The following is a 15,666-nucleotide window of genomic DNA, read 5'->3' as shown; positions in this document are numbered from 1 at the left end:
TCTTTTATTCAGTTTAAGTTTCTACAGTACCCCAGTTACTATAGCCAAGGATGTGTGTTTTATGATAAATATTTAAGTCAAGAATTTATCAAAACAGGTTCATAATAATAATCTTACTTTCACGTTCCAATATTTCATAAATTTAATTTAGTTCATCTTTGTTTTGACTTAATTCAACATTGCTTAAAAAAAATTAAAAATAATTTACACTCTCATTTTGCCAGACTTCAAATTTTGTACTAGCAGGCTGTTCCTGATGCTGCTTGGAATGGTGGGCTTCAGAAAACAGACTAATTTGTCTGTTGTATTTCCAGGATGCACATGCATCACAAGACCCAGTTCTGGCGTTTTATTTCTATAATTTATTATTTTTATATTAACATGAATCATGCTAATATGATTTTAAGCACATTCAGAACCACAGAATCATCTCGGACAGCCCATGCTTTAAGAAGATTTGATAGAGCATAGATGAAAATCCAAAATTTTCAACTATCTTTTTATAATGCATAGCCTGAAAAACTTTTGTTTGATCAGAAGGCTTCAGTGATCTGAAGCTTAGATCTGATGAGCACGTGTTATGCTGGACTCCAAGATGGTCACTGCTTTTATAAAAATAACTGAAATGAAAAGATATATCTTTCTGAAATCCATAGTACTTACATTCGGCAGATGTTCAACAGTCAGGCCAGACTGTGAAATCATGAGGGAAGGAATCAGATCTTTGTATCTGTTTGTACAGCATCCAGGACAATGGGTGTTCTGAATTACTAGCTAGGAAAAAGGCTAGTACATCTGTTAAATCATCTTTGGGTGTATTTTATAAAGTACAGTATCTGCCCAAATTGAGAGCCAGCTATGAAAGTTGGCTGAATTAAAATACAAAAAGACAAGTAAACCACAGAAAGCTCAAAAAGTAGACTATTATGACATTTCTTCAGAGAACACCCGAGCAGACTGAAATTTCAGAATACGTTTTTCCTTAACTCAGAAATCCATACTAGCATACCAGACTCACTCCCAAAGGGATGGTGGGGAGGGAAGGATCCCTTCAAGATTTAAAAACTTGTTTTTCGTTATCCTCTGCCTCCAAACAACAATATAAATATTTTTTCATACAGTAACATATTATTGAGAATGACACTGCATCGATCCTTTTGTCTGAGCCAAACTACACAGAATACAGTCACTGCAAAGCTGTTTTCCATTGTATTTGAATGTGTTTTTCTGAATCCCACTGCTTAGATACCTCTAGTGATGGGCACTATGGAAAAGTCTGAGATTCTTTGGTCTCAGTTTTGATGTTCTAGGAGAAAAAACTGATGCAAGGCTACACCTATTGGCCACTCAGTGCAGGCACATATCTGTTGAAGGGGGAGCTTCGTTTGCCAGTACACAGTCTTCGAGATCAGAGTTCAGAACCAATAATACTGTGATTTGTCTTCTGTTAAGTGTTCTATTTTGAAGTATTTGAAATGCTTTTTATCTAAGGGTACACAACTTTTATGAAATAGAGCTGAATGTAACTGAAGTACAGTTTGCTTTCTCTACCCTCTTTCAGTATTCAGTTTATGTTAGTTCAATATTTCTTTTAAAATGGAATAAAATGACCTGGAACAGAAACAAACATGCTTGGGAAGAAAAAAAATGTAAGTTTCTAAAGCTTCTGAGAATCTATTATATTAATTCTCTATAACAGTAGGTAGGAGAGCAGGACTGAGAAATTCCATGCTACTGTCCACAAATAGGAAGAAGTTGTATAATGAGAACACTGTGTTCATAAAGTAGATGGTTGTTGTAGGGCTGTGCATAAGCACTTCATATATAGGGTTTTTGCTTTGTTTTTAAAAGAAAGGTCTGTCCATCAGCACTGATTCAGATATGAACATAAAGAGGTATTTAGAATGAACTAAAAGCACATTAAACTCCAAATTTGTCATTGTAATGCAATCTACCGTAGTTACCCATAGTATTTCTGCTTGTTAGCCTACACAAAATAGCTCCCAAACAAAGAAAAATTTTCTAACTTACAGAAAAATTTTTCATAACACCTTAGTAAATCAGTTTGATCCGTCCAATTAGAAAGAACACAGGAGACAGTTTTACAAGTGCCTAAGCGACAAAGGAGTAGAAGTCCAGACACAGTCAACCAAAATGGACACAGATCAGATGTCAAGAATTATAACATTCATAAACCAGTCGGAGAACACTTCAATCTCTCTGGTCATGCAATCACAGACATGAAGGTCGCTATCTTAAAACAAAAAAACTTCAAATCCAGACTCCAGCGAGAAACTGCTGAATTGGAATTCATTTGCAAATTGGATACTATTAATTTAGGCTTAAATAGAGACTGGGAGTGGCTAAGTCATTATGCAAGGTAGCCTATTTCCCCTTGTTTTTTCCTACCCCCCCCCCCAGACGTTCTGGTTATACTTGGATTGAAACTTGGAGAGTGGTCAGTTTGGATGAGCTATTGCCAGCAGGAGAGTGAGTCTGTGTGTGTGTGTGTCCGGGAAAGGGTGGGGGGTGGTGAGAAAGCCTGGATTTGTGCTGGAAATGGCCCACCTTGATTACCATGCACATTGTAGGGAGAGTGGTCACTTAGGATGAGCTATTACCAGCAGCAGGAGAGTGAGTTTGTGTGTGTGGTTTTTGGAGGGGGGTGAGGGGGTGAGAGAACCTGGATTTGTGCAGGAAATGACCCACCTTGATTGTCATACACATTGTGAAGAGAGTGGTCACTTTGGATGGGCTATTACCAGCAGGAGAGTGAGTTTGTGTGGGGGGGGGGGGGTGGAGGGTGAGAAAACCTGGATTTGTACTGGAAATGGCCCAACTTGATGATCACTTTAGATAAGCTATTACCAGCAGGACAGTGGGGTGGGAGGAGGTATTGTTTCATGATCTCTGTGTGTATATAATGTCTGCTGCAGTTTCCACAGTATGCATCCGATGAAGTGAACTGTAGCTCACGAAAGCTCATGCTCAAATAAATTGGTTAGTCTCTAAGGTGCCACAAGTACTCCTTTTCTTTTTGCAAAATTACATTATCCTAACTTTTTCTTCATTCCATGTACTACTATAAGAGTGACACTCCTAACTAATAAAATTTAAAGCTTATCAAAGAAAAATAGTTTTTCTATTCAATTTGCACGTGACAGCAGTTCATGTAGAGCCATTTTCACTTGTGTTACTGATCAGTTTCAGTTCCTTGTCTCAATCACCATACCGATGTTACTCCTAAGCTTCCTCTATGCGAAGAGAAGTTGCACATACTTCCCCCAGGCCCTGTAAGCGTGCGTTTAACTAGTATTTTGGCAGAAGTGAACTGCTGAAATGTCAGCTTTTATCTGGATGCTAATATGTAACTTTGTTTGCGGGGGAGGGAGGGAAATCTTTTTAATTCATAAATCTCTACATTTAAAATAAGATTGTCATGGAGTTTCTGTACGCCTTACAAGAATCAGAGAAAACTGACACGTCTCTCCCAAACGCCTGCGAACGAGCAAGGGAAGAAAGAAGGGTGACCAGGAGAATAGGTCTCTTCCCTCCCCCACTATACAACTTCTGCATGGACCCAGAGGCAGAGCAGAGAAATGGGACAGTAAAGTACCTCCCCCCCAGAATGCCTGCCTGCAGTGAGGGAAGTGGAAAGAAAAAACTAAAATGAATTGGAGAAAGGGGGAATTCTTAAGTTTACCTTCAGTCAGGCTGTGGTGACATGCACAATGGAGGGACACTCTGCTCCTGTGTATATTCACCAGTAGCCACTGAGAGGCATGTATGTTTCCCGGTCATACATGCTGGTAACAAAGCAGCAGGAGAGAAAGACAAATGAAACCTCCAAAAACAAATTAGAAAACAGAACTTGGAGATAGAGGGGAAGGGGAAGAGAATGAGGCAGTATAGTACCTAACATTGCTTTTGTTAGGTTTTGAGCTCTGACAGTATCATTTTAAGGTTAAAACTAAATAAACACTTAATAGTTGAATAATATTGGGAATGGGGGGGCAAGAAAGAAGAGAGCTCAACATCCTTCTTAAGTTTTGCCCGAGTTAAGAAAACCATTAAAATTTAACCTATTTTAGTGTTATGACAAATAAATTTGAGACTTTGCCTCACATAGTTAACACAGTACTAATCAAATTTATATAAGACTTTTCAGGTAGGCACATAAGTAAAACAACACTTAACATAGTCAAGAACGAAGTATAAGATTTTCAAAAGGCACAGATGAGCAGGAAGTTCCCAACGCCTAATGACGGTCCATGGAAGTTGGATGTCTAATTTCTCTGAATATCCAAAGTACCTGGCTTTGTCTGCCACTTCAGCTGCTTCCACCAGCTGAAGTCTCTGCCTGGTTCCTCCTGCAGTTTCCCCCTCCCCATCAAGGCCACATGGCAGGGCCAGACGGGAGGCATCACTTAGGGCTTGTCTACACTGCGAAGTTGTCGACAAAACATTTGTCTTTCATGGGTACTTAAAAAAGCCCCCCTGCGAAAGAAAAGTTCTGCCAACGCAAGTGGCAGTGTGAACACGGCTTTGTTGGCAGGAACGCTCTCCCGCCAACAAAGCTAATGCCGCTTGTGGTGCTGTAAGTATTTTGTTGGCAAAAGTGCCAACAAAGTACCAAAAAAGAGCATTTACACACGCTGACTTTTAGCTACAAGCCTGTGTTGACACAGCCTTGTCGCTAAAAGCTGCATGGTGTGTAGACAATCCCTTCGGTTCTATTTTCCCCAAAGCACTGGGGGGGAAAATCTCCCCTGAACCGGTCTCGGTTCGAGGGGGTAATCCAGTCATTGTAAAACTGCCACAGCCAGGAGATTTGGAGGCCTGCGCACACTTTGTTGTGCTAAATATTAGAACGCTGACAAGAACATTTCACTTAACAGTATTTTCTTATAGTGTTCACTGAAATTTCTTCCTACTTTGAACCTCCACCTAATATTGGTCCTATTAAATTTTTTGCTGAACGTCTGTTTAAATATGTTAATGCATTAGGGCAGGCTTTGTAGCAGAAGTATTTAGGTGTTATAAGACTCAAAATTATTTTTCTTCCAATGTCCACTGCCATTATTTCCCCCCCACCCACCCACACACACCAGTATTTCTGAACCAGTTATTCACGTTTCATCCTCTAATTCTCTTCAGTCATTTACACCTGTTTCTCTGATGTGTGCCTTCAATGAGAGTGAAGCATATGCAGCAGAACATGGTCTTTCCTCCTTCTAAAAGTCCACGTGCACTAAGCTGTATCAATAAAGGTGTATGGAGTGTTGGGTTCCAGCTATTTTAGTATGCAACTTCGTTTTAAGCAACTGCACTGGGCTGGTGATGAGATATCAACACTGACTTTGTTCAAATAAAGATCTGATTCTGAATTGGGATCTGCTAGTGTGGACCTCTCCTCCCAAAGTCCCATTACAAACTCCAACATGGCAGGTACTGTCCAAAACCAACAAGTTTTCTACATCAAATAGAGATTATTAATAATAATAATAATAATTTAAAAAAATAGAGATTTGGAATTATCAGCATCATACTGGGTGGTCAGCTGGATCACCCTGGGTTAAAGGGAGCAATTAAGGAAGGTAAGGACATTGCTGAGAAGCTCCATGACTTCTTTGCAATAGTCTTCAAAGGATGTTGGGGAGATACCTACCCCAGACCTGTAATTTTCTTGTAATAGAGGTGAGGTACTATCAAAGACTGCAGTGCCAGAAGATGATGTACTGAAGTAATCTGATATTTAAAAAGCAACAAGTCACCAGGCTCAGCATGAATCCAAAAGTAGCTGAACGGCTAAGAAAAATATGTAGCCTCTAACTGAGGGCAGCTGCTGTTTCAAAGGACTGGAGAGCAGATGATGGAGCAGATGATGTACCTATATTTTAAAAAAGGATAGAGATGAACCATGGAATTACAGACCAGTAAGCCTTACATCTATATATGGAACAAACTGAAAAAATAATCTTAAAACACCTAGAAGATCATGACATGATATTGTCTAACCAGCACAGCTTCTGCCAAGGGAAATAGTATCTCACTAATCTCTTGGAATTCTTTGAACGTGTCAATAAATTTGCGGATAAAAAGAACTGGTTGACAATTTACTCAGACTTTCAAAAGGCACTTGACAAAGTTCTTCACAAGCAGCTAAGTCCTCATGGATCAAAGAGACAAAGTAAAGACAACAGAATGGTCAGTTTTCATCAAGGCAAAAGATTAGCATCAGGGGCCTCAAGGTTCTCACCTAGGTCCTATGATGTTTTATATATTAATTAACTATCTGAAATAGGAGTGAGTAATGAGGTAGCAAAATTTATATCTGACAGTGTTATTTAAGCTTAGTCAGAACCAGAAAGGATTGCGAAGAATTTGGAGAGACCTAAACAAGCTAGGTGTATGGGCAACAGGATGGCAAATTAAATTCAATGCTGATAAAGGCAAAGTAATGCACACTGTAGGCAAAAATTTAAACTACTTATACACCACACTGGGTTCTACATTGGTTGTATCCATTCAGTAAAGCTCAATGAAGACCGCTGCTCATTATGCAGCTGCAGTTAAAACAGCTAGCAGGATGTTAGGCTGCATAAGCAACAGAAAGGTGAATAATACAGAAAATATTAAATCAGGGTTGCGGCGTCATTTGGAACACTCTGAGCAGTACCGGTCAGCTCATCTCAAGAAGGATAGTGCAGAAAGATAACAAGAATGATCAAAGACATGGACAAATTCTTCTATGAAGAAAGGCTGTTTACTTTAGAAACAAATTGTTTCTACTTTAGAAAAAATACATAAAGGACATGATAAAAGTATATAAAATAATCAGTGCTACAGAAGGTAGCCATTTCTCTTCTCTCTATCTAGTAACATAAGAACAAGGGGCGCACTTTCAATGAAATTATAGGTGTGGAAAAATCAAAACCAAGAAAAGGCAATACTTTTTTCACATGTGCAATAAGACTGTGAAACTCACTGCCACATGAAGTCATTGAAGCCACGAACTTAACAAGAGTCAAAGAGGGACTGGAAATGTATATGGACAACAAGAATATCCAGAGTTGTCATAATTATAACAAAAGATTTGGAAAGGATATTAAACCTTATTCTTTAGAACTTAAGACTATTTCCAACTATTAGAAAGCAAGGCAATATCTAATATGGGTGCCAGATTAATCCACATTTGCAGGGTTCTACACCTTCCTGTGAAGCAGCTGTTGATCGCCACTGACAGGATACTGGACTATCTCTAGAGTCTGAATCAGGATAGCAATTCCTTTATTCCTACCTGCAAGTTACTGCTAAAGAAGTTTTTAGTATAGATTTTAAGTTATCTACACATGCATTAATTCTGAAAATATGACTTAAAGAGATTCTGTTCTAGGATAATAGGAAATGAATACATACAAAACACTGAAATTTGTTTCACGTTTCCAATAGGGTACATTTATAACATTTAACTGAGGAAATTTGGGGAATTCTGTAAAATGAGCTTTTTAAAGCCTACTAATAAAATGCCATCTTGGAATGCTGTTCTAAACAACTGATAGTCCATTTGGCAGGGTGAATCAAGGAAATATGAATTTTAAGTTAGGTAAAAGGAATAGATCAGAACTCAATCTTTTGTCTGTAGGTCACTGGTATAAACAGACTACATCTGAGAGAAGGCTAGCTGAAGGTTTCAGTCCAATTCCTAAAGGACGGAGGTCCGTATCACTCCAAGAAGCATTGCAATTGGCAACCTCAGTGGCCATCTTTTAGATGATAAACCCAGGATTGACTGGATAGAATGAATGAGTAACTAATTACCTCAGAGTAGTCCCCAAAATAGGGGTAGGACACACACTGACAGTCAGGCATTGCAGAAAAGCTTCCATTCCTGTTTATTCTGTAACTATTCTACTTTTTTCAGAACTTTTAGTCCAGCACTTTTCATGAGCAAGAAATGTACCAACATAATATGCTTCAGCTTCTGTAAGGTTAATTTACATGTATTATGATCTGCAGATTCTTACTGAAGACACGGATGTTCTTCAGTTTGCAATCACATATTCTCTACTTCAGATGCACCTCACTCAATTTCTACAATAAAATCTAGACTCAACAAATTACAGAATAGTTTCTGGTTCTAAAATAACAGATTCTTTGAGTTCTTACTCAAGTCAGTTACTTGCCAGCATTCTTATCAATGTCAGTACCATTAAAAAAAAAAAAAAAAACCACCACACTTCCATTTCATTCAAGAAGGTACAATTTGGTTAAATGACTATGACATAAATCATCAAACTAACATCCCCACAACAACTCTCTTTGGGTGTAAACCTATCTGTATTATGAGAGAGAATGTCAATTGATCCATCTAAAAGGGGCCAGATAAACATGAAAAAAACTGGGTCAAATAATGTCAGGAGCACCAGACAATGATACACCCTTCAAAATTGGTACGCTTGTTGACAGTCTCAGGAGACATATCGAGGAATCACAAGACAGGATGTTTCAGCCTCCCCAGTATATCTTATGACAACCCTCCAGATCAGACACACTTTTCAGGCAGGCATACTACAAAGCCCATCATTTACCTTTCTCTTTGTTAAGGCTGTGGAGGAGGGTAGCAGTTGAGGTGAATAAACTTGTGGATAGTCCTTGGTCTACAGGATGGGCATCCATAGCACTGGACAGGTGCTTATAGGCATATTTTTAATATTTGAAGAAAAAATAAATTAGGGCTGAAGTTTGGTGGGGCAATGTCAGGATGCTTGCATATCTGCTTACCACGTGGTTCCTGTTCTGTGTATAGAGAGTGTTCGTCTCGAGGGCTGTCAACATAGCACCTTTCACAGACATTAAATTCACATGATTTTTTTAAATGACTAACATCACAAAAGTAAAAAACCATAAGACACACTGCCTGTGTCTCAGTCTGACAGTAGATTAAAAAAACTCATTTCTTGGCCAAATCAAGACTTCAGTGATGTAACAGATCTATATGCTTAATTCCCATCAGACTTAACAGTGCCCACACAATGAGAGGATGTGGGCCTCAAGACTGTAGTTAGTTTGGTCTCAGAGCATTTCCTATTGGATATTCTCCAATTTACATAGATTCTGTAGTTTAAAGGATTTGACAGCTGCATAATCAAAGTTAAAGGGCCAGATTACTGTTGCTGCAAGATTATTGCAGGAAATAAGTTTTGCCACATAATAGAATGAGATGCGATAAGATGCCACAGGCCTTTGCTACAACACTTGCAACTCATGGTTTAGTAAGGCATTTAAAATTTCAGCATATGCAGGAGACCACACAAATAAACTGGAGGAAGGGAAGTGTTAAAACTGGGAAACACACTCCCACACCCACATCCCCTTTCTGGAGAGGACAATTCAGTTCAAGTTTAAATGAGCAACTGTGTGTCTCGATTGATTTACACTTAATTCAACAGACATTTGTGAAACGTGAACCAGAAGTACTTCCAACTCAGTAAACAGACATTGGTCTCTAGGGAGGAAGGATGTTGTTGTGGTTAAGGCACAGAACCCTGAAGCTATAGTAGTAGTTCTTGGGTCCTGTTTTCAGCTCCACCACAAACGTTGTGCAAGTCGGTCACTTACAGCCAAATTTTCAAAACCAGCATTTATTTTGCTTGCCCATCCTGAAACACTTTGGGCCTGATTTTCAAAGTGCTGAGCACAGGCAACTATCATTGACTTTGACAGGACCTCTGGGTGCCGAGCACTTCTGGAAGAATGTCTCAGGATGAATAACTAAGAACTGAGGCAAGAAAACAGCGAGCAATCTTAACCAGAACCATTCTGCCTCAAATTACATACGTACAAGATGGGGATCAATGCTTCCCTGCTTCACAGGCACGTTGTGATGTGAAGCTAATTTATTAATAGTGTTAAGTGCCATAGAAGTGCCTGTAAATAAATACAAATAGTGTAACAATAATGCAAATCTGAGCCGAGAATCCAATGCGTCTTTAGAGAAAATCTGTAGGTAACAACTTTTGATGCACTCGCAGAATACTAAAAGTTCACTCATCAGTCAAAAGAAACAGATTAGATAACTCCACAGATCAAAACAAAACCACAAAGTTCTTGTTTACAAATAAAACATTTCTGTTTTAGAAATATCTGTATAGGAGTAGAAGTACAACCTATATGGTTTGGGGATTCATTCTTTAGTAGGTCCTACATTAAACCAGTTCCACTGTACACAAACAGCAGAAGAATCAAGGTGCCATTTGCCAATATTACAAATTATTTGAACAAATTTCTTGATGACATAAAAGCACATACAGCTCTTTGTGGCAGGGACCTCTTTGTATGTGTTTGCACAATATCTTACATGATGAAGCCTCAATTCCGATTAGGGACTCTAGGCACCACACTAATATATATCACTCAGGTCAGACTGGCATTCTGACAAAAGAGTCAGATGGCTATTAATTTACACAAAATTGTGTTGACTTTGTATTTTAATTACTGTGTACATTCAAAACAGTTTCAGTGGTATCTTATGATCAATGTATACCCATTAAATGTACAGACCCATGATTAACAGAATGCAAGATAGAAGAAAGCTTTTATTAAGATTCACTATATCCATTTCCTCATTTATATTTTCATTGTTGAGTATTCACACATAGAGCTGCTTAGTGTTGACGAGCACATTTTATACCCTATTTTACAGAAAAATGTAGAGCTACCACTCCATAACCCATTTTTAAATTAATCTTGTGCATCCACTGTAAGATAATTAAAGCACTCTTGCCTATCCACATTCTGCATAGCACATGCAAATATACCACATGTGCCAGAGAATAAAACCATTAACAGACATACTGCTGGATACGCCAAATACCCAGTTTCTTATCGGGCCTTCACAAATCATTAAAAAAAAAAAAAAAAAAAAAAGTGATCTTATTGAACAAGATTGCCTATAACCCAACACACAAAATGCAGTCCCCAACAAAGACTAATGAAGAATAAGTATTTGATGAACCATGGGAGCACAGAATTGTCACAGATGGATGAAAGCACTACAATGGGCAGACACTCTCTTTCAAAATGATAAGCCAATTACCCACAACCCCATGAAAAAACAAATATCACTTTCAGTTTCCTACTAATATATGTTGAAAACCCTTACTATTTTTGAACAAAACACATCAGACCTCAGTTCATATATTTCATTTTCCCCTCTTACTCATGATCAGTGACCAGTCCAGTAGCAAATAAATTCAAAATTAGCAATGTAAAAATACACAATACAACCCCTATATCTTACAAATATAAACCAGGTTTTCTAGAGACTACACAGAAGCAAATACCTCCAATTCACCTCACATTTGTAGAGAGTCTAGATAAATTCAGTGGTCTAGTTTTCCACCTCTGTATTTAGTAACATGGTGAATACGTTCAGTCCTGATCTGCACACTGTGTTTGTAGTTACAGGCAGGCTGCGAGGTGTGCACACCATGCCCCCTCCTTACTCGTAAGGGGAAAGGGGCGCACTGGAAAATCCCAAGCAACAATGCTGCATCATGAGGGACGTGACACTCTGATGGGGCCAGAGCCCCCAAAACGAGACAAATGAGCCACAACACTCAGAGCTGATTGAGACAGCAAAATAAGCAACTGCCTTCTCTCCCCTATACACCCAATCCCCCTCCCCCCCACGGACATACCCTTCCTATACCCCCCCAGCCCATCTCCCCCCTCCTCCTCCCTCCCCCACGGACATACCTTTCCTATACCCCCCCAGCCCATCTCCCCCCTACACACCCAACCCTCCCTCCTCCTCCCCCCCCCCCCCCACGGACATACCCTTCCTGTGCCCCCCCAGCCCACCTCCCCCCTCCTCCTCCCCCTCCCCCCCACGGACATACCCTTCCTATACCCCCCCAGCCCATCTCCCCCCTACACACCCAACCCTCCCTCCTCCTCCTCCTCCCCCCCCACGGACATACCCTTCCTGTGCCCCCCCAGCCCACCTCCCCCCTCCTCCTCCCCCTCCCCCCCACGGACATACCCTTCCTATACCCCCCCAGCCCATCTCCCCCCCTCCCTCCTCCCCCCCCCACGGACATACCCTTCCTATACCCCCCCCAGCCCATCTCCCCCCCCTCCTCCTCCTCCTCCTCCCCCCCCACGGACATACCCTTCCTGTGCCCCCCCAGCCCACCTCCCCCCTCCTCCTCCCCCTCCCCCCCACGGACATACCCTTCCTATACCCCCCCAGCCCATCTCCCCCCCTCCCTCCTCCCCCCCCCACGGACATACCCTTCCTATACCCCCCCAGCCCATCTCCCCCCCTCCCTCCTCCTCCCCCCCCCCACGGACATACCCTTCCTATACCCCCCCAGCCCATCTCCCCCCCTCCCTCCTCCTCCTCCTCCCCCCCCCACGGACATACCCTTCCTATACCCCCCCAGCCCATCTCCCCCCCTCCCTCCTCCTCCTCCTCCCCCCCCCCACGGACATACCCTTCCTATACCCCCCCAGCCCATCTCCCCCCCTCCCTCCTCCTCCCCCCCCCCCACGGACATACCCTTCCTATACCCCCCCAGCCCATCTCCCCCCCTCCCTCCTCCCCCCCCCACGGACATACCCTTCCTATACCCCCCCAGCCCATCTCCCCCCCCTCCCTCCCCCCACGGACATACCCTTCCTATACCCCCCCAGCCCATCTCCCCCCCTCCCTCCTCCTCCTCCTCCCCCCCCCCACGGACAAACCCTTCCTATACCCCCCCAGCCCATCTCCCCCCCTCCCTCCTCCTCCTCCTCCCCCACACACATACCCTCCCTGTGCCCCTCCACGCCCAACCCCCCCCCCACGGACATATCCTCCCTGTGCCCCCCCATCTCCCTCCTCCTCCTCCCCCCCCCACGGACATATCCTCCCTGTGCCCCCCCATCTCCCTCCTCCTCCTCCCCCCCCCCACGGACATACCCTCCCTGTGCCCCCCCCCCGGACATACCCCCCCGCACGCCCTCCCCCCGGGCATCTCCCCAGGGCGCCCGCCGGCCCCCACCTGCTTGCGTGGTGTCGCTCAGGTCGTAGCCGCCGCCGGGGAAGTCGCGGAGCTTCCTGCCGCTGAGGCAGAGGATGCCGGAGCCCGCCGCCTCCTCCAGGGCCCGGTCCAGGCTGCGCCCCGTGTGGGGCTGGGGCAGCGGGGCGGCGCCCCAGGCCGGCCCGGCGGGGTAGGACAGGGTGAGGTGAGCGGGGAGCCCGAGCCCGCCGCCGCCTCCCTGCCCGGCCGCCATGTTCGCGCCGGAGACGGGCCGGCCCCGCAACCAGCAGCGGCGCGGCGCGCAGGCGCAGGCGGCGGGGGCGGGGGGGCCGGCCGTCCCCTCAGCGCCCTGCCCGCGGGGCCCTGACGGGGGCGCTGGCCCCGGACCCCGCCCCCCCGCGGCCAGGCCGGCGCTGTATGGACCCGGGGGTGGCCGGGGGGGTGAACAGGACCCCCCCCGCAGCGGGCAGGGCGGTGGGGTCCGTTGTCCCCGCTCTGTGGCCGTTTGTCTGTCTGCCGCCCTCCCCCCCCCCGGTGCAGCGGGGCCGAGTCCCTGCCCCCCTTCCTCCCCCCCCCGGTGCAGCGGGGCCGAGTCCCTGCCCCCCCTTCCTCCCCCCCTCCCGGTGCAGCGGGGCCGAGTCCCTGCCCCCCCTTCCTCCCCCCCTCCCGGTGCAGCGGGGCCGAGTCCCTGCCCCCCCTTCCTCCCCCCCTCCCGGTGCAGCGGGGCCGAGTCCCTGCCCCCCCTTCCTCCCCCCCTCCCGGTGCAGCGGGGCCGAGTCCCTGCCCCCCCTTCCTCCCCCCCTCCCGGTGCAGCGGGGCCGAGTCCCTGCCCCCCCCTCCCGGTGCAGCGGGGCCGAGTCCCTGCCCCCCCCTCCCGGTGCAGCGGGGCCGAGTCCCTTCCCCCCCCCCAGTGCAGCGGGGCCGAGTCCCTTCCCCCCCCCCAGTGCAGCGGGGCCGAGTCCCTGCCCCCGGGAGGCAGCGCGGCGAGCAGGCGGAGAGACGCCCCCTACTCACCTGCAGCCGGCGCAGGGGGCGTTCGTTCGCCCAGCGAAGCTCACGCTCCAGTACGGCTGTTGGTCTGTAAGGGGCCACGGGACTCTGCCGCTTTCCCAGATCCAGACTAACACCCCCCGCTGGTGCCCGCACTGACTGTGGTCATAACTCCAGCCCTCCTGAGCTCGCCCGCTTAGCGCGCTGTGTATTTGCTGCGGCCCCTTGCCAGTCTCCGCCGAGGTGCAAACTGCAAAGAGGACGATCAAGATTAAAAACACACCAAGCCAGAAGCTCAAGAGTTTCTCTTCTCAGTGTGTAAGCATATTACTTGCTGCTTTTGAGTGTGGAGGCAAGTTTATGAGACTGACTGAGCAATATCCAAATTGTAGGACAAGAATTTTACACTCGTATAAAAGCCAGAGTCAAAAGATGAACACCTGGAAAGTGATAAAGAATCGAATGAAGATAAATCAATCATTGAATACACACATTGATGGGAACTAATGCAAGCAATAAGTCTGGGTTCAGCTGCTCTGCTGTAGCAGACATCCTAATGCCCTTAAAGGGCACACAGTATGAGAAGTCTTGGAACGCATGATGATGTGAAATGAAGTGGGAAACAATCTGATTGGAGAACTGCATTTTTACTGCTGTAGGGCAGCCTCAGAATATATTTGCCAGCTGTCCACCCATTTCCCCAAGGTATCTGTTCCCTGAAAAGGATGCAATAAATAATAGTCCTCTAAATGCATCTGAAATCCTGGGCAAGTGACCTAGATATGGATAAGCAATTGGATCAAGTTAAATGTGATGGCGCTTTCTATTGTTTTTAGTGGTATAGTCCTTGAAGAGGGAATTAGAGAACGACTGACAACTTTTACTACCTATAGTCCTCTTCCATATCACGGTGTGTTATGGGCATGAAGAGTCTTTGTAAACAGTATACAATGCAAATATAATTAGTCATGAAAAGGTGAGAATTCCTGTTTGATCATAACCAATCAATAGCCAATTTAAGACTAGAACTCACTCCTGCAACCTTAGTCTCATGAGTAAGTGCATTGACTTCACTGGCTGGGACAACTTGGATGGACAACGATGCAGGATGGGGCCCATAGATTAATTTGTAAATTGCTCCAAAGCCATTTAGCAAAATTTATAAAATGGAAGGTTTCACCGTGTACTCTGTTATACTGTCCAACATGCGAATGCTCCTACAAACAAAGGAGGAGTGGCAGTCTAAGGTAATCATAAAAATCTGTTAATAATTTATCCAGAGTAATCCAGTATTAATGTATTCATTCTTAGACCAAATCATCTGCTGGGATAAATGGGTGAACCTTCAGTGGTGTTTCTCAGTTTGCACCAGCAGAAAATGTAGTCTTCTGTAAAGTTTTATATTGGTGGAATGGACATAAAGAAGAAATATTGAGTGGGTGTGGAATATAAGGAACTTTAGAAAGAACAGTGGGAGCATGTTGGTTTATGTTGTTGCAAGCTATCATCTTGCTAATTACATGGAGGAGGAAATTTACACTGTGTATTGAAAAGAAGGAGATTCAGTAAAGCTTGAAGGGTCACAGAATTTCCCTGAAAAAGCAAAGGATAGTCCCTTTTCAACCATCAATGTGCCATTTATGAAAGT

At 44.5% G+C, this 15,666-nt stretch overlaps 1 protein-coding gene across 10 annotated transcripts in view; it reads right to left on the bottom strand.

The window, feature by feature from the left end:
* Nucleotides 1-14,180, bottom strand: part of LRCH2 (leucine rich repeats and calponin homology domain containing 2) — a 93,482-nt gene extending 79,302 nt beyond the window's left edge. For 9 of the 10 annotated variants that reach the window (XR_012160642.1, XM_073358574.1, XM_073358579.1 and 6 more), the window contains exon 1: nt 13,050-13,313. Coding sequence is in view for 8 of the 10 variants with exons in the window: in XM_073358574.1 (XP_073214675.1) it covers nt 13,050-13,281 (232 nt within the window). In the remaining 2 variants the exon portion in view is untranslated. Of the gene's footprint in view, nt 1-13,049; nt 13,314-14,042 lie in introns of those variants that run through there. The other variant, XM_073358583.1, reaches the window with a different exon arrangement.
* Between the last annotated feature and the right edge of the window lie 1,486 nt (nt 14,181-15,666).

Source organism: Lepidochelys kempii, chromosome 9 (genome assembly GCF_965140265.1).
Source record: "Lepidochelys kempii isolate rLepKem1 chromosome 9, rLepKem1.hap2, whole genome shotgun sequence".
Classification (NCBI taxonomy): domain Eukaryota; kingdom Metazoa; phylum Chordata; order Testudines; family Cheloniidae; genus Lepidochelys; species Lepidochelys kempii.
The sequence above is the reverse complement of the archived record's forward strand: the minus strand, read 5'-3'. Positions and strand labels throughout refer to the sequence as shown.